This window comes from Pristis pectinata, chromosome 10, assembly GCF_009764475.1.
Source record: "Pristis pectinata isolate sPriPec2 chromosome 10, sPriPec2.1.pri, whole genome shotgun sequence".
Taxonomy (NCBI): domain Eukaryota; kingdom Metazoa; phylum Chordata; class Chondrichthyes; order Rhinopristiformes; family Pristidae; genus Pristis; species Pristis pectinata.
The window spans coordinates 32,638,657-32,653,774 of NC_067414.1; the positions used below are offsets into that span (position 1 = coordinate 32,638,657).

General features: G+C 42.0%; 1 protein-coding gene across 3 annotated transcripts in view; it reads right to left on the reverse strand.

Moving 5' to 3' along the window:
- LOC127575280 (interferon gamma receptor 1-like) overlaps nt 1-4,620 on the reverse strand; it is a 33,511-nt gene extending 28,891 nt beyond the window's left edge. Inside the window, exons 1-2 of one of the 3 annotated variants that reach the window (XM_052025034.1) lie at nt 4,565-4,620; nt 4,014-4,344 (exon numbers count right to left, since the gene is read on the reverse strand). In XM_052025034.1, the coding sequence (XP_051880994.1) occupies nt 4,014-4,098 (85 nt within the window). In that variant the 5' untranslated portion in view covers nt 4,099-4,344; nt 4,565-4,620. Of the gene's footprint in view, nt 1-4,013; nt 4,536-4,564 lie in introns of those variants that run through there. The other 2 variants (XM_052025033.1, XM_052025032.1) reach the window with 2 other exon arrangements.
- Between the last annotated feature and the right edge of the window lie 10,498 nt (nt 4,621-15,118).

The following is a 15,118-nucleotide window of genomic DNA, read 5'->3' on the forward strand; positions in this document are numbered from 1 at the left end:
GCATTGGAATAACTTTAATTGTTATGAAAAGCCAAAATCACAGCTCATGCTGCAGCCATCAGAAAGTTACATCATCTTTCTTGTTTTTACATTAATATGTGAAAACATAGTCTATGGTTATGGTGCCTGATGACTGGATAACTGCAAAACGGAGAAGAACACGTGTAACTAGAGGCTCAGTAACCTAATGGCAGTCATCAGAAAATTACAGAGGAGCACAAGAAGTAGGTGTTAGCCATTTGGCCTCCAGTGCCTCCTCTACCATTTAATAAAATCATAGTTGATTTTGTATCTCTACACCACTCATTTCTCTCATATTCCATAATTCCCTTAATACTCAAATATCTATCAAGCTTTCAAGAATATACTCACTGCCAGAGTTTCCACACCCAACTTAGATAATGAATTCCAAAGATTCACTACCCTCTCTGCATCCTTTTTACAATCCACATCACCTCACAGCTTTGTATCATCAATAAAATCAGTCCTATCATCCTAGTCATAGATTATAGATAATGAACAGTAGCAACAATCTGTGTTAACCAATCTTCCATCCATGCCAGAACATCAGAACTTTGCACCGTACTCCCCTCCCCCAATCCCATGTCCTCTCATTTTGTTTGACAACTGCTCACTTGGCACATTCTGAAGGAATCCTTTTCTGTAATGCAGTGATCAGAACTTCACGCAATATCCCAAACGTGGCCTAAAGTTTGATACAACTGCAACATGACTTGCCAACTTTTATACCCAATGCCCTGACTGAAGGCAAGTATGCTGTACGCATTCATTACCACTATATTTACTTGTGTTGCCACTTTCAGGGAACTATGGACTTGCACCCCAAGATCCATTTGTACACTAATGCTCCTGAGTGTCCTGCTATTTACTGTATACTTCTGTCTTACATTTGACTTCCCAAAGTGCAAAACCTCACTTGTCTGGATTAAACTCCATTTGCCATTTCTCTGCCCAAGTTTCCAACTGATCTATATCCTGATGTATCATTTGACCACCTTCCTCACCATGCACAACTCCACCAATTCTTGTGTCATCTGCAAACTTACTAATCAGCCCACCTAAATTTTTGTCCAAACCAAAGTACAATATATATCACACAAACAAGAGGTCCCAACACTGATCTCTGCAGAACATCACTGGCCACAAAGAGGAGAAATTCCTTCACCCAGAGGGTGATGAATCTTCGGGATTCTCTACCCGAGAGGAATGCAGAGGCTCAGTCACTGAGAATATTCAGGAAAAAGACTGACAGATTTTTGGATATCCTTGCCACAGAGGGACTGGGGTGAAGATTCACCAGTTCTAGTTCCTGGGATGGTAGGTCAGTCACGTGGGGAAAGATTCAGCTGTCTAAACTTCTATTCTTCTTCAGAAGAAGAGTTGGCCTTATTGAAACATCTAAAATTTACAGACAGCTCAACAGGACAAATACAGGAAGGATATTTCCCTGATGGAGGAATCTAGAACAAGGGGTTATGGACTCAAAATAGGGAAAGGCTACTTAGGACTGGAAGAGAGTTTTCTTCACTCAGTTGGTGGCAAATCTTTGGTTTTCAGTCATTAGTTTCAATCCAACTTCAGACCAATTCATTTTTGATATTTGAGGAATCAAGGAACATGGGGATAGGGCAGGAAAATTGTGCTGAGATAGATGAACAACCATGAGGAAGTGACTGCAGAGATCATAATCTACTAAGAATTCCAAGATTCTGGATAGGCCCCAGAGCATCAGAAAACTACAACTATATCACCACTATTCAAGAAAGGAATTTATTTCCTAAATACACAGTTTATCAAATATCTGTCATTGGAAAAATGCTGTAATCCATTATTAAAGGCAATAACAGGATATGTACTAAATCATAAGACAAACGAGCAGAGTCAAACTTGGTTCTACAAAAAGGAAACTTGCTGATAAATTTGCTTAAGAGTTCTTTGGGGGGTATGGCTTCCACTTTGGAAGGAAGAACAAAAACAAAACACTAATTATTATTTTAATGGAATGTGACTGCAAAATATTGCAGTACCAAGGGACGTGGGGGTCCTAATCATAGTACATGAAACACAAAGGGTTGGCAGAGACAGCAAATAATTAGCAAGGATAATGGAATTTATTACCAAGGATACGGAATATAGAAGTAGGGAAGTTGTGATACAACTTTATGGGGTCCCAGTGGGACTGCACTTAGAATGCCACACGGTTTTGCTCTCCACGATTTAGAAAGGATACTTTGCACTGGGGGCAATGAATGGAAGTTTCACTAGGTTGATTGAGGATGAAGGGATTGATGTATCAACTCTGGGCCTTTGTACATTGGAATTTGGAAGAACGATGTGAACTAATTGAAACATTCAAGATTCTGAGGGGATTGACATGATCAATGCTTAAAGGATGTTTTTCTTAGTGGGGATATTGAAAACCAGGGGTCAGAGTTTTAGATTAAGAGGTTATCTATGTAAGAGAACTCAAGGAACAATTTCTTCTCTCAGTCTTAACTCTTTGCAGTCCTTTACCCCATAAAGTTGTAGAGGCAGTCATTGGATATCTTCAAGACAAAGACTGACAGACATTAAAAATGAGGAGGTCAAGGGGTATTAGGTTAAAAGGCAGCAAAGTGGTGTTATGGCAAAGGTTGGATAGCCATGATCTTACTTAATAGTGTAGCCAGCTCAATGTTCTAAAACTGGCCCCATTTGTAATCTCTTATGTAATAACAAATTCACATTCAAGAGGCTTTTAGATAGGCACATGAATATGCAGGTAATGGAGGGGTATGGATCATCTGCAGATTGAAGGGATTAGTTTAATTTGGCAACATGCTCGGCACAGACATTGTGGGCCAAAGGTCCTGTTCCTATGCTGTACTCCTCCATATTCTACATTTTCTAGGTGCCCTGACAACACTTTCATAAAAACATGCCAGCAGTTTCCCTACTACGGATGTCAGGTCATTTTGGTCCCCATCTCATCCAACAATGCTGCAACTCCCACAGTACGGCACTGGATATCAGCCTGGTTAGATATACTCAAATCTTAAGTGGCACTTGAACCTCGAAACACCGCCACGGAAGCGAGTGTGAACAGACTTAGAATACATGTTGCAATCTTCCCGTTCAGCTGGCATCAAGTCACACGTCTGACCCAACCAAGTCTAAGTACTTCTACATTCAATGTTTTGAAATTGGAAAATAGAAACCCGTTTCTGCCTTATTCCAGTTGTTTCTCGTTATAAACAACACAGGTTTGGTCAGGGTTTACAGGCCATTCAACACACTTCATACAAACAAAGGCAGAACATTTCTTTTGTCTTCCGCAACCATTCCCAGCAGGAAGTGACCTTCGAAAAACACCTTTCCTACGCCAATGAAAATTCCACCCACCCCGGGCAAGGCCTCCTGGCATTTTTTGTCACTTAGCCCCTTTAAAGTAAACAGCTAAAATAGCAATAGAACTGTTTGAAACCCAGCTGCTTCTGGGCACAAAAATATCTTTGTTGAACAAAGGTCTGCAGATACTGGAATCTAGATTTTAAAAAAACAAGATGCTGGAAGGATCTTGAAGGGCCCTAACCCGAAAACCCGGAACGTTGACCGTCTGCTTTTCTCCACGGATGCTGCCTGACCTGCGGAGTTCCTCCAGCATCTTGTTGATTTTTCACCTTTGTTGTGAGAGATTTTTTATTGCCATTCCACCAACCCCCCCCCCCCGAAAAACAAAACAAAACACGGAGCAGATGAATAAACTTCTTCAGTTCTGCATTAGTCACCCAGAAATACAATCCCCCCCCAACAACTCAACTCCCAGAAGCTGCCGAGAGCGGAGTGTGTCCGGTTTACTGTCCGTGAGTCGGGGGAGGAAACGAGGCCCGGAGTGGGAATGCCACTCCGCACCTTCCAAACTCCTCCAGCTGGGAGAAACAAAAAGAGGGCTGCGAATAAAAAAAGGAGCACAGCAAGGAGCGGACTGAAGGAGCTCAGATCGCGACACTTACCCAGGCTCTGGGGTGAAGCCAGAAGGCAGAAGCAGAAGACGGAGGCGAGCACCGGTCTCGGCGTGCGGGCTCGGCTGCGCCACATTTTAACCCGGCCCCTCCCGCCAGCACTGAGTCCACTCCCGGCGCCGCTTATGTTCAATCAATCACTCACACACACTGACTCTGTGGAACAGGAAGCCGCCGGGGCAGATCCAGAAACGCCAGGCTGGGAGGTGGTTTCTGCGTCACCGCTGCGGCTAAGGGTTAACTCTCTCAGTGCTAAGATTTAGGATCAATCGACAAGCCGACTCCACCACTGGATTTTTACATACCCCCGTGAGCAGAGAGGCTGCAGAAGAAAAAAAACTGGGGGTAAAATTGGCATCCTTGTAAGGAAAATACAAATGATGATGTGCATACAACTTTTAACCATATGGTCTAAGTTGATTAAAGACAAGAAGTAGGTGGAGGCCTTTCAGACTTTTGTGCCTGCCCTGCCCTTCAATGAGGTCACATCTGATTTTCTATTTCTGTCCTGCTTCCCAGCACTAACCCCTTTCCTTTAATACCTGAAAATCTATCCGTCTCATTCCCGACTGCGGTTGCTGACTCAGCTCCACAGCCCACTGTGTTGATTGGCTGACCCTTCAATTTGAGAACGTGCCCTGGTTCTCGGTAACCAAACCAGGAGGTGCAACATTCCCACATCTAACGCTGTCAAGCCACATAAAATTTTTGTATGCTTCAATGAGTTTACCTCTCATTCTTTTAAACTCAAGAGAATCCTGGCCCTGGCTGCTTAATATCTCCTTATACAACAATCCCACCATGTCAGACATCAATCTTATAAATCTTCATTGCACTTCCTCCATCAAAAATATGTACTTGTTTTGGTAGGAAGACCAAATCTGTGCATAATATTCCAATTGCTTTCTCACCACGGCTGCATGCAATAGGAGTAAGATGCCTTCATTTTTGTACTCAAAGTTCTTACAATAAGTTCCTAACTACTCTCCATTTGCTTGCTGTACATGCATGTTAATAGTTAATGTTTGAGTACAAGGAAACCAGGTCCTTCTGAACACCAACACCTTTCAATCTTCTGTTTAAAAGATATTCCAATTTGTGTTTATTTTTACCCCATTTTCCCACTTTGTACTCTATCTGCTATATCCTTGCCCACTGACTTAATCACTTTCTCTCCCTGAAGCCTCTCTGAATCCTCCTCACAACGCAGAGTGCCATCCAACTTTGTATCATCTGAAAATGTTTAGTCCCCTCATGCAAATTATCAATATAGGTTTTAACAGATGGGTCCCCAGCACTGTGTCACCCACAGTCACTGTCTCCCAATTCAAAAATTACCTGTTTTTTCCTACTCCATGTGCCTGTCCATCAACCTATCCTTGTGCCAGTATATTATCCCCAATCCCATGTACTCTAGTTTTATTTCATATACTCATGTGTGGCATCTCATTGACGGCCTTTGAAAGTCTAAATGCATCATATCCACCACACCCCCCCTTCAAATTTTTTCCTGGCTAAATGTCAGGCTAAATGGTTGATAGCTCCCAGAGAGAAAACTCTTTCCCTCCCTTTTTAAATAGTGGGGTTACACTTGCTACCATCCAAACCATAGGAGTTGTTGGAGAATCTTTTGGGGGTTGGAAGATGACAAGCGGTTGTGAACTCAAAGCTACTAAAGTTCTTCATCCATCATATGAGTGAGGATTGTGGCTCAATGTCAAGCATTGCAAAAACCCACAGACAACCAGCCAACTCTCAACTCTCAAAGTGTAGGAGCCACAAAGTGTCCACAGCTTATGTGTTGCCTTGAAGAGTGCTGTAAGAACCAAGAAGAACCTGGACTGGTTTGATAAGAGTGAGCAGGATAAAATAACATATCTTTATTAGTCACATGTGCTTCGAAACACAGTGAAATAAATCTTTTGCGTAATGTTCTGGGGGCAGCCCGCAAGTGTCGCCACGCTTCTGGCGTCAACGTAGCATGCCCATGACTTCCTAACCCGTACGTCTTTGGAATGTGGGAGGAAACAGGAGCACCCGGAAGAAACCCATGAAGACACGGCACAGTGCCAGCAGAGCCGCTGTTCCGTAGTGCCAGAGACCTGGGTTCAATCCTGACTTGTGTGGAGTTTGCATGTTTTTCCTGTGACTGCGTAGGTTTCCCTCTGTATGCTCCAGTTTCCTCCCACACCTCAAAGACATGTGGATTGGTAGGTCAACTGGCCACTGTAAGTTGCCTCAGTGTGTAGATGAGTAGTAATATCTAGGGGAAGTTGATTGGAAGGTGAGGAGAATAAAAAAAATGGGATTAATGTACGATTAGTACAAATAAGTGGTCAATGGTTGGTGTGGACTCAAAGTTGGCAAAAGGGCCTTTTTCTCATTGTATCTCTTTAATGATCATTTTGTGACATCGAGGAGCTAATTGACCAGAACATTAGATGCTCCTGAATTTGAAACTCCATATTTCTTCAAGGAAGAAGAAACAACTCTACAGGCACCTCAAGGCAGAGGTCCAGCAGAAAACCTGGGACCTAAAGAATAATAGCAGATGGAGAGCATACAGGAGGCTCCATAACTCGCTGACAACCATGACGTGTGTAGGTTATGGACAGAGAAGCAGTCAACACTCACTGGAAGGAACATTTTGAATACTTCCTCAACTGCATCTCTGTCCTTGATGTAAGCACCCTTGACTTCATCCCACAGCATACTATTCAAGCTAACCTTGCCTATCCTGACTGACAAGAAGTTGAGAATGTCATACCCCAACTCAAAAATAACAAGGCCTCAGGGGCACACAGCATCCCTGCTGAAGTTCTGAAACTCAGAGGTAAAGAGCTTCAGTCACAAATCCACGATCTCATTGTCCACATGGGGAGGAGATGGATCTACTAGGGGACCTCAAAGGTGCCATAATCATGACCATCTTCAGGAAAGGAGGCAAATTTCACTGTGGTAACTGAGGGGGTCTCCCTGCAGGTTGACACAGGGAAAGTCTTCACCAGTGTCCTCTTTCCAGTCATATGTGGATTCTATCCATCATATGTGGATTCCATCCATCCAAAGGCACAGCGGACATGATCTTTAATGCATGATACTCCGAGTAAAATACAGGGAGTAGCACCAGACACCGTACTTAACCATTTTTGACCCCACCAAAGCTTTTTGACTCCATCATTTGGGATTGACTGTGGAACACCATTTGGCTGCTCACAATAACTTATCTCCATCTTACACCAGTTACACAATGGCACGGAAGTCATGATTTTAACCAACAGGTCTACAACAAAACTATGCTCTGTTAAACAAGGCTGTGTCATTGCCCCAACAATTTTGTTGATCTTTCTTGGTGTAGTGTTACATTTCACCTGCAACAAACTTCCTGCAAGAGTGGAGTTAATTTTCAGAATTAATGAGGCACGGTACAACCTACAATGACTACATCCGAGAATCATACCTCAGCAGTCAGGCTGCAGTATGCAGACGACACACACATTTGCCATGCTCCAAGCAATTCTCAGTGCTTTTATTGAAGTAAATAAGAAGATGGGCCTTGCCCTCAGCATCTGAAAGACATAGGTCCTTCACTGGAATGATAAGCAAACCAATGTCAGCGTCCTAGGCCAACGTGTCCTGAGGCCTTAGGTACACTCAGTCAGCTATGTTGGGCTGGCTACCTTGTTTGCATGCCTGACAGTAGAGTCCATTTAGGTATTCACCTATCCTGCATTGATTGAGAACAAGGGTGATCTGTGACCAAATTCCATATACCAACCTCAGGGGATGGGGAAAGTATTGTTTAGATTTCTGTCAAGGGGCACCTCTGCAGAATTGGGCTTCCATCTTACCCTTGACTCCACTATAGACCTTTCACACAGAAATCAAACCATTCTACCTTACTTCTGGTTTTCTGCTTGCTTTTTTGTGTTATTGACTTGTCTCTGTACTACAGATATGGTGTAATTTCCTACATTTCTGTTTGAAAGGTCATCCACCTGAAACATTAACTCTGATTCTCTCTGCACAGGTGCAGGTTTGAACAGTAATTTCCAAAATATTATGACTTTAAAAATAAAAATAGGTTTGCTTTTTCTTCAAAGAAAAACAAATGGAAATTGTGCAGTAAAATTAAAAGTTTTGAGAGTATTGGCTAGGAACACTTTTGGACAAATTGCATTGGAGCCCATATAGCAGTGCACATTCACCAGAAGTAAGAAGAGAATGCAGTTCATAATGTCAGTCTTCAGGCCGTGCTGATTTGCCACCATCACTGTTAATTTGGTACTCAGTGCTTCATCTGCTCCCCTTTCTTAACTTCATGTAGTTGAACAAGTGTTCAATAACAAGGACAGACTCCAAGAGATATTTAAAGGTACCATCTCTACTCTTAAGTGAGGTAATGGTTGATTTCTTAAGTTTCTGGTGCAATTCTATGAGTGTTTATTGTAAATTTGTGTTGCAAATTTGTTTTTATCATTCATGAAATTTGGATGTCACTGGTGAAGATAACATTTATTTCCCATCCCTAAATGCTTTCGAACTGAGTGGTTTTCAGGGTCATTTTAAGGGCAGGTTTGAGTCAACAACATTGGCCTATATGTGTTGTTAAACCATGGCAAAGTATTGAATGGCAGATTTCCTTACCTTAAGGACATTAGTAATAAAATTAATACATGACCCAAACAAGAGCTAACCATGGGCAGTCCTAACACCTGACTTGACCTGAAAATATTATCTATTTTCTGTCATGTATAGTTGGATCCTGTTGAGTACTGTAAGAGTAAATTCCCCAGCTGCTGTGCTAGAATTTAATATACAGCTGCACTTGAAGCATAATGATAAGTAAATATGTGCTACCAAAGGAAGGTTCCATTAGCTCACTGACTTTGAGGTACAGATAGTGGAAGCATTAGTTCAAAGTTGAGTTTATTGTCATATTCATAAGTAACTGTATGCACAGGTGCGATGAAAATCTAACTTGCAGCAGCCACACAGGCACATAGCATCATATAAGTAGCATTCACAAGAAAATCGTGAATTAAGCATAAATTATACACAATTTTTTGCAAGAAAGAACACAATTAGAAAAAAAAACAAAGTTTGGTTTTATGCCAAGTGGTCATAGTGTTGCTAAATTTTAGTGTTCAGGGTTCGGTGGTTGGTTGAAGAACCGAATGGTTGAAGGGAAGTAGCTGTTGTTGAACCTGGTTGTATGGGGCTTCAGGCTTCTGTACCTCCTGCCCAATGGGAGCTGTGAAAAGATGGCATGGCCCGGATGGTGGGGATCTTTGATGTTAGATGTTGCCTTCTTGAGGCAGTGCCTCCTGTAGATACTACCAATGGTGGTGAGGGATGTACCCATGTTGTATTGGGCACAGTCCACCACTCTACAGTTTCTTACATTCCTGTGCATTTGAATTGCCATACCAGACCATGATGCAACCAGTCAGGATACTTTCAACAGCACGTCTGTAGAAGTTTGTTAGAGTGTTCGGTGACAAGCCAAATCTCCTTAACCTCCTAAGAAAGTAAAGACGCTATCAGGATTTCTTTATGATTGCATCTATGTGCTGGGCCCAGGACAGGTCATCCAATATGTTAGTACCCAAGAATTTAAAGCTGCAGACTTGCCCCACCGCCGAACCCCCAATGTAGACTGGTGCATGTTCGCCCTCCTTCTGCTTCCTGATGTCAACAATCAGCTCCTTAGTTTTGCTTACGTTGAGCTACAGGTTGTTGCTGCGACACCACTCAACCAGGTGTCCTATCTCATTCCGGTAAGCAGACTCATTGCCACCTGTGATTTGTCCAACAACAGTAGTGTCATCGGCGAATTTGAAGATGGCATTGCAGCTGTGTTTAGCACACAGTCATGTGTGTATAGACAGTAGAAGGGGCCTTGCAATATTTGACTGTGGGGATATCAAGATCCACCTAGGAATCATAAGCAGTAGCTCTGCTTGATAGTGTGACACAAGGTGAGGCTCTTAGCACATTCTAATCTATAGTCTTGTTGGCAACTGCCTGGATTGCAACAAGTTGACATTGTATGACATGGCCTGAGCTTCCACTGTAGCACTTAGAGGTTATTTGATTACTGCTTGTTTTCCAGTGGAAATTACATCAGCCATTAAATCCTGCAACATGGTTGGATCCACAAGTGTTTGAACTGGAGCTCTCGCCACAGGTGCTGCCTGACCTACAGAGTATTTCCACTACTTTCTGTCTTTTTTTCAGATTTCTGGTATCTGCAACATTTTACTTTTGAATTAGTATGTGATGCACAAAATTGGTTATCACCTCCATGCTGGAAGGGATGGTTTCTAATCTTTGCAGCCAAACCCCTTGTGCCCCGGCCTGCCCTTGTGCCTGATGTCTCACAATGTGCAGATCCTGTCCTTATGTCATTTTCTAGATCATGCTCAGTGACATTATCTAAGCTTCTGGTTGCTAGTGTGAAATTGAATAATGACATGTTGAGTTCATCCCTGTCTTTTTGCTATTTTGCTACTACCTGTTCAGATTGCAGTTCTCTGCTAAATGGATTGAAAGAAGGTCAAGTGTAAGACATCAGAGGGCTAGAGGACAGGAGAGGAGATGGGGATGTAAACAAGCTTTAAACACCACTTCCTGTTTGCAAATAGAAGATTTTGTTGAGAGGCAGGTAAGAATATGCATTTGGACACCATTACAAGCCATCCCCAGGTAATGAATGGGTTCTGTTTTTACAGATGTCCAGAAGTCAATTTTGTTTGTAAGTTGGAAAATACACAAAAATCCCTTGATTTGGTAAATGTACCTCAACAGTATTGTAATAAATGGCATCAAAAGCATATAAGACTGATAAGAAAGAACAATTACTAAAAGTGGAGAGGGAGAGAGGAAACTAGCTCTGCCTTTCATGGGAATGAATGTATGTTTTGAATTTAATAATATTATGGGAGCTCATATGTATGTAGGGGTGTCCATAAGTTGGGTGTACATAACCTGGGGTGACCTGTACTTTTCATGCTTGTCAGTTTTAATACTGGTTATGATTTCAGCAACAGCTTGCTTCACAGTTAAGTGGAGCTCTGGTGGTGCTTGTGATGTTAAGTATGAGTCCCAATTGTTTAGATTTATTGGTAGATACCTAGTGAGTTGTGGTGAACTGAACTATTTTTGAAGCCAGTAGTCCAGTTGGCATTTAAAGGTTCCTCGTATGACAATGAATGAGATCAATGAACTTCTTAATCCTTGGTGCTTGATTGCTGCCATTGACCTCCATGACCGTCTGCATTTTCTTTTGAGCTAAACACTGGAAGGTCTCTTGACTACTTGCAGACATAGAACATCTCTCCTATTTTGCACTTTTACAACAAGACTTCCTATGTAGTGTCTGAGGATCTTGCAGACCACGCTGTCCCATATATTTCCATGTTAGATTCACTTCCTTCATCATCTGTGTTCACATTATGATGTCCTCTTCAATGCAGGAACAAATTGGCAAATTAAATTGCTTTTTACTGTCACACGTACTGAGGTACGGTGAAAAACGTTTTGTATGCCATACATACAGATCATTTCATCACATCAGTACGTTGAGGTAGTACAAGGGAAAAGCAAGAACAGAATGCAGAATAAAGTGTTACAGTTACAGAGAAAGTGCAGTGTAGGCAGACAATAAGGTGCAAGGAAATGATGAGGTAGACTGTGAGGTCAAGCGTCCATCCTGTCGTACTAAGGGACCATTCAATAGTCTTATAACAGTGGGATAGAAACTATCCTTGAGCCCGGTGGTACGTGCTTTCAGGCTTTTGTATCTTCTGCCCGATGGGAAGAGGGAGAAGAGAGAATATCTGGGTTGGGTGGGGTCTTTGATTATGTTGTCAGCTTTACTGGGGGAGTGAGAAGTCTAGACAGAGTCCATGGAGGGGAGGCTGGTTTCCATGATGTGCTGAGTTGTGTCTACAATCCTCTGCAGTTTCTTGTGGTCTCGGGCAGAGCAGTTGCCACACTAAGCAACTTCGCAAAGTACCAAGCAAATTAGATGATCACTGTGTGGAGTGGCTGCATTCAGTCCGCAAGAGTGACTCTGAGCTTCCGGTTGCCTGCCACTTTAGTTCTCCTTTCTACTTCCACTTTGACCTATCTGTCTGTGGCCTCCTGAACTGTTACTACAAGGCCCAGCTTGAGGAACAATGCTTCATCTTCCATCTTGTCATGGTGCAACCTTCTGGACTCAGTGTCAAATTCTCCAACTTTAGGTAACTTGCTCTTTCTTTCTGATTGTACCAGAGCTAGCCATTCCTGCCAGACATCCATCTGTGATTTTGGCTCAGTTTCTCTCTCTCAATTAGTAGAGCTTGAACTACTGGGCATGTTCCACAGCTCTGGTATTAGCAACACTTAACGCATACTTATAATCTGCAAGTAATTGTCACATTAAACCATTCGACCTCGCTCTATCAGAAATTTTCCCTTTGTTCTATCCATTCCTCCCCCATTTTTGATGCAGCTCAAAACCAACTTGTTTTCTCTCTTTCCCATTTCTGACAAAGGAACTTGGATGTGAGATGTTAATTTGGTTTCTCGTTCTTCACATGTTGCCTGGCCTGCTGAATGTTTACAACATTTTCTGTTTTTGTTTAATTTCCTTCACGACTGGCAGAACCTGCTCCAGTCATAATGCACCTCCAGTTTAATAAATGCAGTCTAGCTTTAAGAACATTGCAGCAAAAATGTTTTATTAAAATAAAATATGTAGGAATGTACAGAACTAATTAAACTCATCTGATAAGTTCCAGCATTCAATATTTCATTCTTAATTCCATCTAATGAATTTTCTGAAAGTTTTACCAAAGTTAGTCTCCTCCCTGAGGTAGCTAAATAAATTGTGCAGAATCTATGAAAGGGCAGATTATACACATTTTGTTGATATGAAAGATATTCAGGTAAACAAACCACTTACATATCAGTAGCTCTTACCATACAGATAAATGCAGCATTCACTGTTCAACATGTCAGTGCGAGTTTTATATATCAAGTAATAACTTTTTGTCCTGATTTGGTGTTAGTTTCATTTATGTGATGAACCCAATGTTTTGTCCACTGCAGAAAAGTACACCTTTGCGTATGGGCTGTGTGCAGCTGCATAAGTTTTAGACATGTGTACAGAACATTCCCAATATCACTATGGGAGTACCTTCAATAGGACAACAGCAATTCAAGAAGGACAACCAGGAATGGGCAATAAATTCTAGCTTTGCTAGTGATACCTATATCTCAGAAAATGAATGAATAAAAAAATGTTTTTTTCCCCAAAAAATCCATGTATGTTTGTATGTCTATGTGTACTATGTGTATTTACTTTTCTGCATTCCAAGCAGAACAAAGATGCAAACAATGAGAAAAAATAGAGTATGTTTACAGGAATGGAATATTAAGAGTTTAATTCAGTCAGATACACTGTTACTGTACTGTTTTTCCTTGCCAACAATATGTAGTCATTACCCATCTATGTATTTCAACATTGCACTTGAAGCATGGATCAGATAACATCAGACTGATGTGATGAAACATAGGTAGAAATTTGTCCTCATTGCATGTGTAAATGCATGGCTCAGCTTGAAGTAAATAGAATCGAATTTCAGAAGTGGAAGAGGAAGAATTCTCCAGTACCACCCTATCGCCCCTTCCCCCCCCACCCCCGCCCCCCGGCTTTCTGGGGCAAAATAAGGTGACAGTATCAAATAACTGTTTTGTTAAATTAACCATGTTGTTGCCTAATGAAAAGCTTCAAATCTAGTCCCATTTTCCTGCTCTTTCCCCATTTCCCTGCAAATTCCTTCTGATACTTATCCAACTTCCTTTTGAACTCCACAATTGAACCTGTCTCCATTACTATTGCTGGCATGCCATTCCAAACCCTAACGACTTGCTGCATGAAGAAATATTTCCTTATATAATAATGAGGTTCTTTTTCCAGTCACCTTTATTTTGTGTCCCCAGATTCTTGATCCTTCCATCAATGGGAGTAGTTTCTCTTGATCTGCTCTGTGTATACCTTTCATGATTTTGAATACCTTTATCAGCTTTCCTCACAATCTCCTCTGTTCCAAGGAGAACAACTCCAGTGTATCCATGTAATTCAGTTCCCTCATCCCTGAAATCACTTCATCTCTTTTGCATCCTCTCCAAAAACTTTACATCTTTCCTAGCATGGCACCAAGAAATGGACACAAGACAAGACAAGAGGGTAGGACATTCACAGTCAATGGTAGGGCCCTGGGGAGTGTTGTAGAATAGAGGAACCAAGGAGTACAAGAACATGGTTCCTTGAAAGTAGCATCACAGATAGACAGGGTGGTGAAGAAGGCTTTTGGCACACTGGCCTTAATCAGTCATTGAGTACAGAAGTTGGGATGTTCGGTTTCAGTTGTACAAGACATTGGTGAGGCCGCGTTTGGAATACAGGAAGTCCCCGGGTTACGATTGCCCGACTTACAAACACCTCTACTTACGAATGGCGGGAAGAAGGCGTGGAATTGGACGCAGAACGGTTTGCCTGTCAGTGTTGACTTTTTCCAGGTGATGGAGGTGGCGAACGCTGGATTGTGGATTTCATGTGTTACAGTCTGTACCGTTATTTCGGGGCAGGGATGTTTGAGGAGTTCTGAATGATGAGGGACGCCATGAATGGTCACCAGCCCCCTCTCCCGCTGCCCCCACCCACCATATCTATCTCTCTCTCTATCTCCCTCTATCTATCTATCTATCTATCTATCTATCTATCTATCTATCTATCTATCTATCTATCTATCTATCTATCTATCTATCTATCTATCTATCTATCTATCTATCTATCTATCTATCCAGCACTCGCTCTCCCCCGACAGGTCGTCCCTGGGTAATGACTGAGGTCCGTTTCTCCAGATGTCCTTAAGTTGATTTTGTCCATCAGTCAGAAAATACACAAAATTCACTCTGTGGTAACTGTACCTCCACAGTACTATACTGTAATGAATGACACCAAACGCACATAAGACTGATGACAGTCTTCACATGTCCCGGCGATAACAAGTTATGCTGTATTTTAGATTGCTTCACATTAT